The sequence below is a fragment of the Bos mutus genome, chromosome 3 (genome assembly GCF_027580195.1).
Source record: "Bos mutus isolate GX-2022 chromosome 3, NWIPB_WYAK_1.1, whole genome shotgun sequence".
Lineage (NCBI taxonomy): Eukaryota > Metazoa > Chordata > Mammalia > Artiodactyla > Bovidae > Bos > Bos mutus.
In genome coordinates, this window is record NC_091619.1 from 110,355,397 (window position 1) to 110,372,875 (window position 17,479).

General features: G+C 44.4%; 1 protein-coding gene across 9 annotated transcripts in view; it reads left to right on the top strand.

Moving 5' to 3' along the window:
• The window catches only part of GIGYF2 (GRB10 interacting GYF protein 2), a 127,491-nt gene extending 118,509 nt beyond the window's left edge, over positions 1–8,982 (top strand). For 5 of the 9 annotated variants that reach the window (XM_070368487.1, XM_070368491.1, XM_070368494.1 and 2 more), the window contains 3 exons: positions 483–688; positions 2,958–3,105; positions 7,156–8,982. In XM_070368487.1, the coding sequence (XP_070224588.1) occupies positions 483–688; positions 2,958–3,105; positions 7,156–7,223 (422 nt within the window). In that variant the 3' untranslated portion in view covers positions 7,224–8,982. Of the gene's footprint in view, positions 1–482; positions 689–2,954; positions 3,106–7,155 lie in introns of those variants that run through there. The other 4 variants (XM_070368490.1, XM_070368492.1, XM_070368493.1 and 1 more) reach the window with 4 other exon arrangements.
• Positions 8,983–17,479: the final 8,497 nt, after the last annotated feature.

A 17,479-nucleotide genomic window follows, 5' to 3' on the forward strand; every position in this document is an offset into this window, starting at 1 on the left:
ACCACACTGCTTCATGTCGAATTTTTCTGTGTAAACAGAGGTTATCTCAGTGAAGCAAAAGGAGGCTGCAGCTTTATCTTCAGTATCTGTTATAGTGCCTGGCATGTACCATGGCACTTAAAACATATTGACTGAATTTAAAGAAGAGAAGAAAGGAATCCCCAGATTAGTCTTAGGGAAGCAGTTGTTTCCATCAACATAGTTTCTACCAAAATAACATTTAGTGAAACAAATACACGTGTGATACCTTCATCTCTGTGATATTTCAGACAATTTGGGGCATTAAATGAGAGTGGGGTTACCCCCATGACTACAGAGCAGGTTAAAGAAGTTAGCGTATTTAGCATAATAGCTGCATGCCTTTCCAGTTTCCATCATTCACGTCCCTGTTAGGTGTTAAAATATATTGAAGACTGACCCTGATCTCTGCTGTGTGGTATTTCATTGTTACTCTCTCTGTCTTCTTCCCTCTCATGTTACAGTGCCCACATTTGTTTCGTTCCTGAAGGAAGTAGAATCTCCATATGAGGTCCATGATTACATTAGGGCCTATTTAGGAGATACCTCTGAGGCCAAGGAGTTTGCAAAGCAGTTCCTTGAGCGCCGTGCCAAACAGAAAGCCAACCAGCGGCAACAGCAGCAGCAGCAACAGCAACAACAGCAGCAGCAGCAGCAGCAGCAGCAGCAGGTAAGGCAGCAGAGTGAGTGCTGTGCCCTGGTCAATATTAGTGTCTTGAAAGTGGAGCCGCCAGAGAAATGAAATTTTAAAATACTACTACCATTTTTGTACATCACATGACTGGAACCTTTTAAAACCAGGTAGACTTGACATTTTCAAATTACATGTCCTGAGACCTTTGTGAACTTGCCAAATAGCAAGTATATAACTATTCATTCACTGTTAGGCATACCAGCCCCATTTTTCTTGGTTCATATAGGTGCCTCTGTCCAGTTGCAAATGCCAACTTGTCATAGACGCATAAATTTGGTTTTAGTAGTTAAAACTCACCAATGGTAACTCTCTGAAGCTCCAGATCATTTGTTTCCAGTACTGACAATACTGTACCTGCCAAATATCTCATACACTGTTGATGAGAATGTAAATGTATAATTGGTTCTTGTTATTCTCGGGAGCTCTATTCTGTGAACTTGCTGCTAACACAGAATTAGCAAATTCTGAACCATTGCTCCTAGGGGGTTAGGTTTCTGTGGACCTGTGTTATAGCATTTTTGTCAGCTTATAACTGTGGAATGCTGATAACCTTGTTCTGTGTGTGGTTCTGTTTAAGGATGCGTTATTTAAATACATTGCTGCTTCCTTAATACTGAACTCACAGCCAGTGCCACTATAACTCGTGCCTGAATAAAGCGTACCTAGCACACACGTTTCTGAGGCGCATCACAGCCTCTGGGCCCTTTAGAAACACTAGACAGCACTCGACCCTCGGGAGCCACTTTAGACAAGGACTCACCAACAGCATGTAGAAACAGGCCCCGAAACAGACCGAGGAAGACGCTCCTCTGCAGTGTGAGCGCTGAGACGAGAAGGCAGAAAGTATTGCCCAGTTCTGCCTCAGCTGGGAACATGTATCTTGGGCAGGTCAGGTTTTCATTGCTCTGTAGACACGCATATTCAGAGTGAGGACAGAAACACTTCAAGTACGCAAATTTGCAGATAACGGAATCCATGAATGATAAGGATTGTCTTTACAAGTTTTCTGAAAAACAATCTGTCAGGACTCATGGAGAGGCTTAAGAATATTTTTAATCTCGTAGTTCTTCTACTAGAGATAATGTTTGTCAGAGTGCATTTTTAGCAATGTGTAAGGTACAGAGAAGTATAGGGCATTTAAAATCCATTTGGATAGATGGGGCTAATGGATCAACTGAAGGAAAAATGAAAGATGTGAACACAAACAGCCCCAGGAAAAATATGTTAAGGAATCAAGAGAAGACACTGTGCAGCAGTACCAAGGCCTACGTGTGTGAGGGTCGCCTCTGCGCACAGCCAGGCTCGCCCCCCGCCCGTTCCGCCGCCCAGCTCGGGAGCCTGATCCCAGTTCAGACTGCGTTGCTCTCACAGGAGCAGCACATAGTGTGAACAGCTGGTAGACCGTTTCATAGTTTAGCCAGTTGGTATAAAGTATTTGAATAATATTTTGGGAGCAGATCCCTTCTGGGATTGCTGCTATGAATAAAGTGCATGACATGAACTTTGTTTTGCTTAATAATGGGCTGTCAGCCGGTCTGTAGGCTCCCCTCTCTGTCCCGGGGCCCGGAGAACGAAGGAGCCTTCCACTTTGAGTAGGTGAGGGGTGTAAATCGCCAGAGAGCAACTTCCAGATGAATGGTACAGATTAGATTCCATGTGTGTCTGGCGAGTTGTCTTTTTTTTTTTTTAATTTTGTTTAATTTTTTGCTGTGCTGGGTTGTGGGCTCTTCTCTAGTTGCAGTGAGCGAGGGCCCTCTCCATCGTGATGCACAGGCTTTCTCATGCAGTGGCTTCTCTTACGGAGCACAGGCTCTAGTGCAGGCTCAGAAGCTGTGGCTCCCAGGTTCCAGGGCACAGGCTCAGTCCTTCCACAGCAGGTGGGACCTTCCCAGATCAGGGATCGAACCTGTGACCCTTGTATTGGCAGGCGGATTCTTTACCACTGAGCCACCAGGGAAGCCCCTGGAGAGGTTTTGACAAGTGTGCTGTCCCAGCAGTGTGGACACCTGGAGACCCCAGGATGGGCCTTGTGGAGACACACAGCCTAAGTGGGTTGTCTGAATCTCAGTGAAGGGAAGAAGGTGGCTCAGTGGACTGCTCTCAGTTTCATTGTTACCAGAATCCGTGGTAGGCTTCCTGTTCTTAAACTCCTCCTCGGTAAGGTGAGGCCAGATGAGCCAGTTTCTGAGGGTGGGCCAAGCTCGTGTCCACTGTGTGATCTCAGCGGTGCCATCTTGTGTTACAGGACTCTGTGTGGGGCATGAACCACAGTGCACTCCATTCAGTGTTTCAGACCAATCAGACCAACAACCAACAATCCAGTTTTGAAGCTGTACAAAGTGGCAAGAAGAAGAAAAAGCAGAAGATGGTCCGAGCAGATCCTAGTCTATTAGGTGAGCACAGGCCTGAAGTCTTAGCCGGGTGTTGGGGGTGAAGTATATGCGAGTCCCATGGTGGAGGGTTTTTCAAGAAGGAAAATTTTTTTTACAAAAAATAAGTTTTTTTAGCCAGTTCAAAATAGTATTTACTGGGAATCTCTGCAAGAGCTATGCCTTATCTATTATAGGGAGCAAGAAAAAGAATATATTGTATGGTGCCTTAAATTTTAAAGACTTTTTCATATCTAACATAAATTTTCCTAAAAACCTTTCAGTTTAGTTGGAAAATAATGCTGATGGAGAACAGTAAATGTTGTTTAAAATGTAAAGTGCCGATTTGTGTGGAAGCAGACCATAATCAAATCAGATGCTCAAAAAAGAACAGATGTTTGTTGATATTCACTGTATAATAGTCTCAGAATTACACTGCATTATGAGGCGATGTTCCAGCATTAACAATAGTAAACCAAGGCCTAGAGGATTGAGAACGCTTCCCAGAGTCACTCAGCAGCTAGCAGTGCAGCTGGGGTTTCACAGCAGGTCTGTTTTCTCTTCACTCTTCTGTGTTACCCATAGCTATTCTTGTTTTCCCCATGACTCTTCTTACCCAGTGTTAGGGACCAATGTCATCATACAAGTCAGCTCTGAGGAAAAGGTGACGCCTGAATTGGGGCTTTGAAAAAGCAGGAAGGATAGGGTATGGTGTTTCTGGAATAACAAACAGCATAGGCAAAGCTGATCGGGCTACCTTTGTTTCTTAAACTGGCCTGACAACCTCACCGACAAGGATGAAATTAAAATTTTTCTCTGTTCATGAATGTACTCATGAGATGTTATAAAACTGTGTTGTCTGGAATAGAATGGTTGTATTGGCAAAGATGGCAGGTTGGGAAGTCAGGCAAACTCGTTGGAGAGTGCAATTTAGACCAGGTGAAAGATAGTGGTGGCCTAGGGTGGGGCTTTGGCACTGGAGATGGAGAGGAGTTAGATGGATTTCAGAAAGTTAGGGATAGGCTTGGGCAAGGAGAAAGGAAAGGTTTAGGCAGCAGGATGGAGAGAGTTGCCCTTTTGATAAAATGATGAGCACTGGAAAGTGGAGCAGGCTTATGGGGAAAGGACGTGCTGTTTCAGTGCTGGTGGACCGAGTGTGAAGTGACAGGGAGGCATCGTACGGAGGTGAAAGAGCTGACAGTACAGTGAGAGGTGACTGCTCTGCCCTTGCTGGGATCCATACTCCAGAGGTTTCCTGCCCTGGGGAAATAATACAGCAGTAACAAACCTAGCGTTGAGCACCGCCCCTTGGAGCTGTGCTCTGCGAGCGGGCTTTGGATACACCTAGAGGTCTGGCGCAGTTTTGTTTTCTTCTGCCTCTCTTGGAAGGTTACGTTAAGGATGGATGGATCAATCCAAAATTTTGTCCAGTTTTGACAGAAATAGATGAATGTAGATTTTAGAGTGTTTTTCAGTTCTGGTTGTGAGTTCTAGCGAATAATCTCCCACTATTTAGCTGTGGTACTTGGCTAGGGCAGTAGGGGTGGGTTCCTCTGAAAATGAGGTGTAAATGTTTTTGGATTAAATATTTGATCTGACCCCATTGTTTATTATAGATGTAAGAAAGAAAGGGACTTAAATCCCCCTTCACGGAAATGAGAGGGAGGTTGTTCTGGGACTAGAGTTTTAAGGAGTATATATCTTGAAAGGGAAGGAGAAAAATTAAATATAAGGGAAGTAAAACTATTCAGAAAATACTGAAGAAACTCACCTGGGTGAGCTCTTGCTTATATACCATTTAATGAGAATTTTTGCTCAAGTAAACCTTCTGGAAATTCCTCTGATAATTTCTGCCCCATACCCACTAACCATTTATTATTGTTTCTAGTTGATACATGCTTTATTGACTTGCAGATTAAGAAAAATTAACAAATATACATCAGTCACAAGTTACCCATGCACATAATAGGAAAACAAATTCAAATTTGACCCCATTGTATCCATTAAGAAAGTGGTCACTGATCAAAATAGCATTTTGCTTCTAAAACAAACCTTCAGAACCAGCCCGGCCCCATTTTAATGCTCATGTCCTGCACTGCGCTTGTGTTTTCCTCTAGTTTTTCAGGCTGGCAAGTGCCATTGTGAGCCAGCACCCTGTGCTTGGGTATGAGAAATACACACGCAAAGTGCCCTTGTTCACCAGTCACAGTTTTCTTACAATAACAGTCCCCCAGACCTTAAAGTCATGTGAGGGGAATCTGTTGTTCTCACCCTAAGAGAGTGTGGTGGTTGGAGCTGGGCATACCGGGCCCCAGTCCCTGTTGGTATTGCCTGGGGTCTCGTGACCCCCCAGAGCACCCCACTTCTGTCAGGTGCGGAGGAGTGCCCTCCTCACTGGTTTTTTTTTGACAAGTAAAGGAGAGCCCATCTGCTAAAGCCAGTCCAGTAATCATTCTGTTACAGCAGTGAATACTTAACCGTTTTGGGCCCCAGGTTTCTTTTCCCAGTCCCGTCTCTGTATGACTAAAATAGTTTGTGTTTTTTTGCATTCCCGCTTTTATTGCATGTAGCTCATTTTGTTTTTATCACATTTCATTTGTTCTCGAGATACATGTGAAGTCAAAGAAAAACTTGCTTTAGAGCCGAGTAATAGTTCATTTCATAGACTGTTCTTTAGGGTTTACATTTACCTAAATAACTGTTATTTTCAAGTATGAACACACTAAGCCTTTCATTATTTTGACGGGAAAAAAGTCCTGCAGGTTATGGGAACACAGTTGAGGGGTAGAACTCAGGTTGGGGTTTGGAATCCTAACCTCTTCCAATAGGAGGCCTTGGAAACAGCTTGTACCACAGCTTCCTTGATTAAAAAATAGGGATGAAAAAAAAAATAGGGATGTTTATGTTTTCAAATCAGGATATTTTGGAGTCAGTGTAATGTAATTATTTTTATTATGTAAGACATTTTTGTGTATTATTGGTACATTTAAAGTGTGTATTTGTTTGAAAACTTGAATGTTAAAGGGCAAAAAGGAGGGGGCAAAAGCTCGAAGTAATATTAACAGAGCTGCTTTTAGACTGGAGAGCTTCGCCTGTTTACTTTTTGATACTCAAACAGCAACTGAGACAGTTTGGGGTTTCATTTAGGGTGGTTGAACTGAAAGCATTTTGAGACTCACTTATTCCATAGAGGCCCTGTTAATAGTACCTTTTATCAGTCTCTGATTATGTGGAGTTTATTCAAAACTTATACATGACTGATGGCATTAGGTTTTCAGACCTCAGTAGTGTTTGTAAGCTCATCTGTGCTAGTATTGCCTTTTCTAAACCAGATAGCATTTTGGTTCATCAGTACAGCTCAGTGAGATCCTTGCCTTTGGTGGTCTACTTACAGTAGGTTGAGCTGAATAAGGGAGTTTTTTCATTTCTGTGCTGTCTTCTGTGTGATAGGAAGAGCAGCTGAGAGCTCTCAGGAGCTTGTAGCCTGCGTTCCCTGGAGCCTCCTACCCCCAGAGCAGAACCTCTCAACCAGAACTTTGGCAGTGTTTTGGATTCAAAGTATTCCCAATTAGTGAATGGGGCTGAAGTAGTGATTATTCTCACTGAGATGTCACAGTCATTTGGTCTAGTGGTTATAAAGTACTTAGTGTGTTATTCTTGTCCTCCCCCTGCCCCTTTCTTCTAAGGTAGCGACACCTGAATGAACTTCTCCCCGTAGCCAGCCTGGCCTGGCTTTGACACACACACACGCACACTCACCCCAGGCCTGGATTCAGGACTCCCCAGGACAGTGGTTTGCAGTTCTTTTTAAGCAGTGATGCTGGTGTGTGTATGTATTTCTTCCCTAATTAAATTATATCAGAACCTTAAGAAATAAAACATATAAAAATAGAATCTCTCACTGGAAGGGCAGGAAAACTGCTGCATTGACCTTTATCCTTTCTTCTTCCTCCTTTTAGTATCCCTGTTGGTATACTCAAAAACGGGAGACTGAAATTCCAGCCCCCTGCCTGAGTTTGAGCCACAGGGTTGTCTGGTCAACATTGATCACTCATTGCAGATTTTTCCCTGCAGGGTTTTCAGTCAACGCTTCCTCGGAGCGACTCAATATGGGTGAGATTGAAACTGTGGATGACTACTGAGCGCCTGCCAGAGCAGACTGGCCTTCCCTCTCCTCTCTGCCGACCATGGATTCTCCAGCTTTGGACACAACACTTAACTCACCATATATTCTCTGTCACTGCAACAAATCACAGAACCGATCATCTCAGGCTTTTTCTTCTAGCCCTTTGTGTCCAGGATTCTTTAAACCGTTCTTGTTGGTGCGCATCTCAGACTGTGGATGAGTGGACCGGACGTCTCGGGGGCGGCAGTGGGGACTCCTCCCCAGCAAGGCTGACTGTGGGCAGCATGTGTTCACGGTGCCGTGATTTCACCTCCTGTCTCCCAGAAAGTGTGTTGGGATCTGCCAGTAGCGATTTACTTTCTCTTGTCATTTTTTCCCTTCTGTTTGATTTTTATTTTTCTTCTTTTTCCCCGCCCCACCCCCCAAACGGGCAAGGGGTCTGACTGGTGCAATCATGAAGAGAGTTAATGGTAACAGACATTGGCCAGCAACAAAACGCCCACGGACTGTGACTTGAGCGTCCGACAGAGACAGTCAGAGCTCTTCCAGTCTGCAGGTGGCACCGCCACGGCTAACTTCGGGATTGCATCCAAGAGGCCCTGAGTGGGTGGGGTTTAGACTGATTGGTTTGATGTTGCACACCCCTCACCCTCATTCTTTCTGAGGATCCTTTCAGAGAAAGGGTTCTTGGTTTTTCTTCATTAGGTAGTGACTTCCAAGCAAGCTGACTTCTCTCCTGGCATACTCCAACCTGATCGGACAAAGGAAGCCCTATGGCCTGGGAGAGGAACTTATTTTTAATTTTTCTTTCTTACAAAAACGGATTTTTTCCCATAAATATTTTTACTTCAGAGGACTAGGACCAGTTTGTTTTGGGCCTTTCTGCTGAAAATTTGTCTCGTTTAAGAGGCAGTTAGGATCTTTACCATATGTATGAATTTGTATAATTTCATTTTGGATAGGGATAAACTGCTTCTGATAAAAGCCCGGAATTTCATCTGGTTCCTCAGAGCATTGCGTGTGTGTCTTGCTGTGGCCCCGAAAGGTTTTGTCTAAAGATTCTGGAACGGCAAGGTGCTGGCTTGCCTTTTCTGAAAAGAGAACATGCAAAACCTGACCATCTTTTAAGACCTGCATCCGTGGAAACCACTAAACAGGAGATTCCCGTGGGATGGAGGGGACGGGAGAGAGGAGCCTGGTTCTGGCTTCGATCGTGGCCTCCTAATACCCCTTCACTGCAAGTATAAATGTATTCAAGCTCTATTTATAAGCAAATACTCTTCCTGCCTCCGCCAACCCCCCACAGAACATCACCTGAAATTGCCAGTCACACTTTGGTCTGCAACCACCGGACCGTCCATCCCCGCACAAGAAGTGCTGTGGTTCGGGTGGCTCCTGGTCGAGCGCCTTCCCTTTCTGACATCATGGCCCAAGGAAGGCTGGAGTTGCTCTGAGAGCTGTTTGGTTTGGGATGATTCTATTTGCTTTCTGTTTTTATTCTTTTGGATCAGCATTCTCCCTATCCCTTTTGGCCGCCCTCCCTCCTAAACATGTACAATAACTATACAGAGACTGCTACAAACTTGTATATAGTTTTTGGATCAAACAGCATGAGGAGATGGGGAACCATTAAAAACTGGGGCTCCTGCTCTCCTTTGCTTTGTAAATTCAAAAGTGGGGGTGGGGAAGAGGGACAGTTAAGATGTTTACAGAACTTTAAGCTCCCTCGGAACTTTTGCCAGTGTGGAGGAAAATAAAAAAGACCTTAAATAAAATCTGGTGGTATTCTGTCTGGGTACATCTCTTGTACTCACGCTTGTTGAGGTGAGTTTTGCACTAAGCCATGTTCTTGACACCGTGGAAAAGCTGCAGACACGTGAGTGCCCAGGATGTGGAGGCAGCCATGGCTTTCTCCGGCAGGCTTGGAGACGCTGACTGGTTCTTTAGTTGGAGAGCGTAGAGGTCAAGGCAAACGGGGTAAGTTGATTCAGTGTCCGTATTCCTTGGCCTCTCTCTGCTGACCTGTGGCTTGTCTCCTTCCCTCACCACACAGACACACACACCCCACCCCCCTGAAAGTCCCCTCCAGAACCTGCCCACACCTTCCAGACTAGACTCAACTCCGCTTGTTCGGGGGAAAGTTAAAAACACAAGCATTTGGGAGAAGGTCGGCAGATTTGGGGGAAGCAAAGTCATTTTAGTCATGGAACATTACGCTTGCTTAACCAGCAGCACTGCTTCTACCTGAGGAGTTTCCCACATATTGGAAAGAAACCACTCTTTCCTAGGAATGTTTGTTTCTGTCGCAATTCTATCAGTTTTTCACAGTCTCATTTACTCTTTCACTTCCAGCGACCATGTTCTTACCTCTTTCTGTGAACGTGAAGTGAAAGTCACTCGGTCATGTCCGACTCTTTGAGACCCCAGTTCCCCAGGCGAGAATACTGGAGTGGGTAGCCTTTCCCATCTCCAGGGGATCTTCTCGATCCAGGGAGTGAACCCAGGTCTCCCAAATTGCAGGCGGGTCCTTTACCACCTGAGCCACGAGGGAAGCCCAACAATACTGGAGTGGGTAGCCTATCCCTTCTCCAGCGGATCTTCCCAACCCAGGAATCGAACCAGGATCTCCGCATTGCAGGTGGATTCTTTACCAACTGAACTATCAGGGTAGCCCCTTTCTGTGAATATACTGGCAAATTACCTAAGCTCTTCCTGAGTTTTAAAGTATTTGTTTTGTACACAGTTTGCTTCCAGTTGTCGTAAGTCAGAATTTCAAAAACATATCCAGACAAGATAATTTTATTATGGACACTTTCCCCCAAGGGCGTTGGTGTCCTGCTTACTGTTGCTACATAATGGCCCCAAATTGGCTGACAACAACCCTTTCATTGGTAATTTTGTGATTCAGGACCTTGTAGGAAGGGCTCACGTGGATAGTTCTTCCATGGTTCTTCTCTGGTCTTGTTCAGATGTCAGCAGGGGCTGCGGTCTTGGGAAGGTTCCATTGGGTTGGCCAATACAATGGCTCACTCTTGTGAATGGTGAGTGGTTGGTGCTGGCAGTTGTTGGCTGGGCACTCTGCTAGGTCGATGGCTGGAGGAGTTGTCTGTGCTTCAATGTGAGTGGTGGCTACAGGTAGGTGGGCTGCTTGTTCGGGCGCTGACTCCCACCCCTGGGGCAGAGGCTGCCTCATGTCTTCTGACTTTCTCTGACACTTTATTCTGTCAAGGTAGTCACAAGCCATTCAGATTCAGGGGTTTGGGAACTGGAGTGAGTGGTCAAGTCATTCTAGAAGAGCAGGCAAATGGGAATTATCTTCACGAGACGAGGTTCTGTGTATATACCAAGGAGCTTGAACTCTTCATTGGCTCTGAGTTGAGGGCTCTTTTCTTAATTTCAAGATAATGGTCAGTTCAGTTGCTCAGTAGTGTCCGACCCTTTGTGACCCCATGGATTGCAGCATGCCAGGCTTCCCTGTCATCACCAACTCCCGGAGCTTGCTCAAACTCATGTCCATCAAGTTGCTGATGCCATCCAACCATCTCGTTCTCTGTCCTCCCCTTCTCCTGCCTTCAATCTTTCCCAGCATCAGGGTCTTTTCAAATGAGTCAGCTCTTTGTATCAGATGGCCAAAGTATTGGAGTTTCAGCTTCAACATCAGTCCTTCCAATGACCCAGGACTGATGTTTAAGATGGAGTTGTTGGATCTCCTTGTAGTCCAAGGGATTCTCGAGAGTCTTCTCCAATACCACAGTTCAAAAGCACCAGTTCTTCGGCGCTCATCTTTCTTTATGGTCCGACTCAAATCCATACACGACTACTGGAAAAACCATAGCCTTGACTAGATGGGCCTTTGTTGGCAAAGTAATGTCTGTGCTTTTTAATATGCTGTCTAGGCTGGTCATAGCTTTTCTTCCAAGAAACAAGCATCTTTTAATTTCATGCTGCAGTCACCATCTGCAGTGATTTTGGAGCCCAAGAAGATAGTGTCTCACTGTTTCCACTGCTTCCCCATCTATTTGCCATGAAGTGATGGGACCAGATGCCACAGTCTTCATTTTTGAACGTTGAATTTTTAGCCAGCTTTTTCACTTTCGTCTTTCACCTTCATCAAGAGGCTCTTTAGTTCCTTTTTGCTTTCTGTCATAAGAGTGGTGTCATTTGCATATCTGAGGTTATTGATATTTCTCCCAGCAATCTTGATTCCAGCTTGTGCTTCATCCAGCCCGGCATTTTGTATAATGTACTCTGCATATAAATTAAACAAACAGTGAGAAGTATACAGCCTTTCCCAATTTGGACCAGTCTGCTGTTCCATGTCTGGTTCTAACTATTGCTTCTTGACATGCATACAGATTTCTCAGGAGGCAGGTCAGGTGGTCTGGTATTCCTGTCTTTTTAAGAATTTCCCACAGTTTGTCATGATCCACACAGTCAAAGGCTTTGGTGTAGTCAGTAAGGCAGAAGTAGATGTTTTTCTGGAAGTCTCTTGCTTTTTTGATGATCCAGCGAATGTTGGCAATTTGATCTCTGGTTCCTCTGCCTTTTCTAAAACCAGCTTGAACATCTGCAAGTTCTCGGTTCATGCACTGTTGAAGCCTGGTTTGGAGAATTTTGCTAATATGTGAGATGAGTGCAATTGTGCAGTAGTTTGTACATTCTTTGGCATTGCCTTTCTTAGGGATTGGAATGAAAACGGACCTTTTCCAGTCCTGTGACCACTGCTGAGTTTTCCAATTTTTCTGGCATATTGAGTGGAGCACTTTCACAGCATTATCTTTTAGAATTTGGAATAGCTCAGCTAGAATTCTATCACCTCCAATAGCTTTGTTCGTAGTGATGCTTCCTAAGGCCCACTTCACACTCCTGGATGTCTGGCTCTAGGTAAGTGATCACACTATTGTGGTTATTTGGGTCATGAAGATCTTTTTTGTTCTTTCGTGTATTCTTGCCACCTCTGCTTAATATTTTCCGCTTCTGTTGGGTCCATGCCATTTCTGTCCTTTATTGTGCCCATCTTTGTATGAAATGTTCCCTTGATATCTCTAATTTTCTTGAAGAGATCTCTAGTCTTTCCCATTTTATTGTTTTCCTCTACTACTTTGCACTGATCACTGAGGAATTGCTTCCCTGATAGCTCGGTTGGTAAAGAATCCACATGCAATGCCGGAGACCCCAGTTCTATTCCTGGGTTGGGAAGCTCCCCTGGGGAAGCGAAAGGCTATCCACTCCAGTATTCTGGCCTAGAGAATTCCATGGACTGTATAATCCATGGGGTCGCAAAGAGTCAGACACAACTGAGTGAGAGACACTGAGGAAAGCTTTATCTCTCCTTGCTATTATTCTTTGGAGCTCTGTATTCAGATGGGTATATCTTTCCTTTCTCCTTTGCCTTTAGCTTCTCTTCTTTTCTCAGGAATTTGTAAATCCTCCTCAGACAACCATTTTGACTTTTTGCATTTCTTTTTCTTGGGAATGGTCTGTGCAGTGTCACAAACTTCTGTTCATAGTTCTTCAGGCACTCTGTCAGATCTAATCCCTTGAATCTGTTTGTCACTTGCACCGTAAGGGATTTGATTTTTATGTCATACCTGAATGGTCTAGTGGTTTTCCCCACTTCAATTTAAGTCTGAATTTTGCAGTAAGGAGTTCATGATCTGAGCCACAGTCAGCTCCTGGTCTTGCTGACTGTATAGAGCTTCTCCATCTTCTTCTGCAAAGAACATTATCAGATTTCGGTATTGACCCATCCGATGATGTCCATGTGTAGAGTCTTCTCTTGTGTTGTAAGAGGGTGTTTGCTACGACCAGTGTGTTCTCCTGGCAAAACTCTTGTTAACCTTTGCTCTGCTTCATTTTTTTCTCCAAGGCCAAAATTGCCTGTTACCCCAGGTGTCTGTTGACTTCCTACTTTTGCATTCCAGTCCCATATGATGAAAAGGACATCTTTTTTTTTTTTTTTTTTTATGTTAGTTCTAGAAGGTCTTGAGGTCGTCATCAGTTCAGTCGCTCAGGCTTGTTCGACTGTTTGCGACCCCATGAATCGCAGCACGCCAGGCCTCCTTGTCCATCACCAACTCCCGGAGTTCACCCAAACTCATGCATTGAGTCGGTGATGCCATCCAGCCATCTCATCCTCTGTCGTCCCCTTCTCCTCCTGCCCCCAATCCCTCCCAGCATCAGGGTCTTCTCCAGTGAGTCAACTCCTCGCTTGAGGTGGCCAAAGTATTGGAGTTTCAGCCTCAGCATCAGTCCTTCCAATGAACACCCAGGACTGGTCTCTTTTAGGATGGTCTGGTTGGATCTCCTTGCAGTCCAAGGGACTCGCAAGAGTCTTCTCCAACACCTCAGTTCAAAAGCATCAATTCTTCGGTGCTCAGCTTTCTTCACAGTTGAACTCTCACATCCATACATGACCACTGGAAAAACCATAGCCTTGACAAGACGGACCTTTGTTGGCAAAGTAATGTCTCTGCTTTTGAATATGCTATCTAGGTTGGTCATAACTTTCCTTCCAAGGAGTAAGTGTCTTTTAATTTCATGGCTGCAACCACCATCTGCAGTGATTTTGGAGCCCAAAAAAATAAAGTCTGACACTGTTTCCACTGTTCCTCCATCTATTTGCCATGAAGTGATGGGACCAGATGCCATGATCTTAGTTTTCTGAATGCTGAGCTTTAAGCCAACTTTTTCACTCTCCTCTTTCACTTTCATCAAGAGGTTTTTTAGTTCCTCTTCACTTTCTGCCATAACGGTGAGGTCATCATAGAACCATTCAATTTCAGCTTAGTGGTTGGGGCATAGACTTGGATTACTGTGATACTGAATGGTTTGCCTAAAGTTTTATTTAACTTTTTATTTTATATTGGAATGTATGCTATTAACAATGTGATAATTTCAGTGGACAGCAATGGAACTCAGCCTTTTGTATGCATGTATCCATTCTCCCCCAAACTCTCTTCCCATCCAGGCTAACTTTAGGCTTTATTTTAAACAATCATTTCTCTTTTGTGTGTGTGTGTTAGTTGCTCAGTTGTGTCTGACTCTTTGTGAGCTCACAAACTGTAGCCCGTCAGGCTCCTCTGTCCTTGATGGATTCTCTAGGCAGGAATACTGGAGAAGGAATACATTCCCTTCTCCAGGGAATCTTCCCAACCCAGGGATTGAACTCCAGCCGCTTACATTGAAGGCAGATTCTTTACCATTTGAGCCACCAGGGAAGCCCATTTCTCTTTTAGGGGAGCTATACATACAACACCTGTGTACATGTATACACACACATGTATAGTGTGTGTGCCATTTTATACACACTGTCTTACATTGATCAGTTGAATTTGAAATGTATTTTGTACAAAATACCCGCTCTGCATTATATGTTAAAAAGTCTGTATGGTCCTACTGTGAGATGAAGCTGGTTCTCTTCTGTGCTTCCTGTGAGGTAAGCTGAGCTTCACTAAAAGAGCAACAGGCATGTACATTCTTAATCAAGTAGGTGCAGCTGAGAGCACCTTCCAAATGGAAGTTGTCCTCAGAATGGGTGGGTTTTTTGGGAATGAAAAGAAGTCCAGCTCTAGAGCGTGACTGACCCTGACCCTGCAGGGAGCCGCAGTGCTTGCTGGGAGCGTGGAGAGCCTGGGAACCCTGAGGCAGCCAGGCGGGTGGTGTTCGTTTTGCAGATGTCGGATGCCCTGAGTGTGATGGACCCACACAGGTTTTGGTAGTGTTGGTTCTGGACAGGGAACCTGGAGCCTCTGAGAGAATGGCTTCCCTCCAGGGATTCATCGGTGGCAATGCCTTGCAGCTAAAGTAGCAATGTTATGGGTTCATTGTGTGGGAGAAACAGCGCACAGATGTTGGGAAGTGAGAGAAGCGGGCTCTTCCCTAACTGCAGCCTAACAGCTGCCCTCGCTTCCTGTTTCATTGGTGGCAAAGTGACGTCCCAGGGGTGGGACAGCACAGTTCTAATACGTAGTCCAGCTGGTCTTAAGCAGAGACCTCATTTCTTAAAGGTTGTTTACCTGTCCCTCTAAATCTATGAGTGCGAAGTTAGTTTGCCTTGAAAGGAGATTCGTTTTTCCTTTGAAGGGCCTCCTTAACGTGAAAAATAGCCCTAAAGGTCAGTAGGTCACCATTAGGTTTGGACCTATTGGAAAAGACCCTGATGCTAAGAAAGACTGAGGGCAGGAGAAGAAGGGGGAGACAGAGGATGAGATGGTTGGATGGCATCAGCAACACAAGGGACGTGAGTCTGAACAAACTCCCAGAGACGGTGAAGAACAGAAGCCTGGAGTGCTGCAGTCCATGGAGTCAAAGAGTTGGACACGACTTAGTGACCGGACAACAGCCACAAAGTAACAAGGACTTAAACGAGATGATGTCTCGAGGGAAATCGAGGTGGTCATTCCAAGGCTGCTATAGCTCAGAGACCCGGGTTCTTTCTGGTTCACCATCCTGATTGTGGCTCCTTTCTCAAGGTCACTCGTGCTCCAAGGTGGCCTCTGGAGCCCCACACCACCATGCCCGTCTTGCAGGCAGGAGGGAGTGGGTGAGGCAGACAGGAGTGCACCTCCCTGCTCCTTATCCCCCTTGAGGAGCTCTTTTGGGAACACTCCAAGTCTTTGTCAACTGGAATGAAGATGCATAACTTTTGCCTAAGTTCAGCTTTTTTCTTTTTAATTGAAAAGAAATGTAAGGAGACACTGAAGTAGACTCGTGTCTTGGTCTGGGCTGGGAAGTCCCACCAGCTTGGTGCTGACAGAGTCAGTGTCCACTAAGAATCATCTTCCTGGTTTACAGGTGGCCTTCTTCTTGCTATGTCCTCACGTGGCAGAGAGAGATCTCATGTCTCTCTCTCTGTCCCACCTTTCTATCTCTTAAAAATCATCTTTTTATCCCAACATGGGGATCCCACCTTCATGACCTAATCTAATCTCCTCCCAAAGGCCCCAGCTCTGAATACCATCACACTGGGATTAGGGCTTCCAGCATGTGAATCTGAGAGGACACAAACGTTGTCCTAACAACTAATGTAACAGACTCCTACCATGTTACCAATTGTTTTTTAATCTCACATTTTCTTTTCCCCTTAGAATATTTTAAAACAAATCCTGGCTATACTGAGTCACTCATAACGTGCTTCAGTGCATATTGTAACATACCTTTAAAAAAGCTCACGCCAATACCACGTTAATGGTATGAGTAATTCTTAATATCTAAACACAGTCTGTACATTACTTTTTTCAGATTATCTCAGAAGTGTCTTTTTATGAAAGTTTGAGTCAAAATCAAAATGAGGTTCATGGGTCACATTTGGTTGCTAAGTTTTAAGTCTCTTTTAGTCTAACCAGCTTCCCATCCAAAAAAAAAATTTGAAAAAACAAGATCATTTACCCACAGAACATCCTATAATATGGATCCAGCAAGGAGCGTCCTTATGGTGTCAATTTGTTCATCTCCCCCACAGTTTCTGTAAACTGGTAGGTCTAGAAACTTGACTAGCTTCAGATTCTCCTCTCCCCCTCCAAGAATAGTTAATTGGCATTCATCCTGTGGTATCACAGGCAGCATTGTCTGGTCGTCCCATTTTTACTTATGTCAGATTTCATCAGTTAGTCCTGTTGCTATGATCCATTATAAATTTCTGTTGGTCTCTTGTCCAGTTTTAACATTCATTGATGATCATTGCCTAGGTCTATTATTTCATCAGTTGTTGAAATAAAGTGATTCTTTTTGAGGAGGGGGGGAATTTTTATTTTGAATAATTTCACACTTAAAACTTGTAAGAACAGTAGAAAGAACTCCCACATATCTTTCATCCACATTCTCCAGTTGCCAACATTTACCCACACCTCTAGAGCTACACCCTCAGTAATGACTCTTGGTAACTGTATTTTATGAATCATTTGAAAGCAAACTTGTAGATGTTATGTCCCTTACCCCTAAACATTTCAGACTGTGTTTCCCTGAAACAAGGACATTTTGTTACATAACCACAATACAATGGTTAAAATTAGGAAATAGAGTACTTGATACTGTTAATATCAAGAATTCCTTCGTATTTCACCAATTGCTCTGCTAATTTCTTCTGTAAGGAAAAATATGAAAAGGTCAGGATGCCATCGTGGTTGGTTTTTGTGTTTAGATGTCATATTTCTTGGTGGTGGTTTAGTAGGTAAGTCATGTCTGACTTGTGACCCCATGGACTGTAGCCCACCAAGCTCCTCTGTCCATGGGACTTCATTTCTTGAGTCTCCTCTAATCTGGAACAGTTTC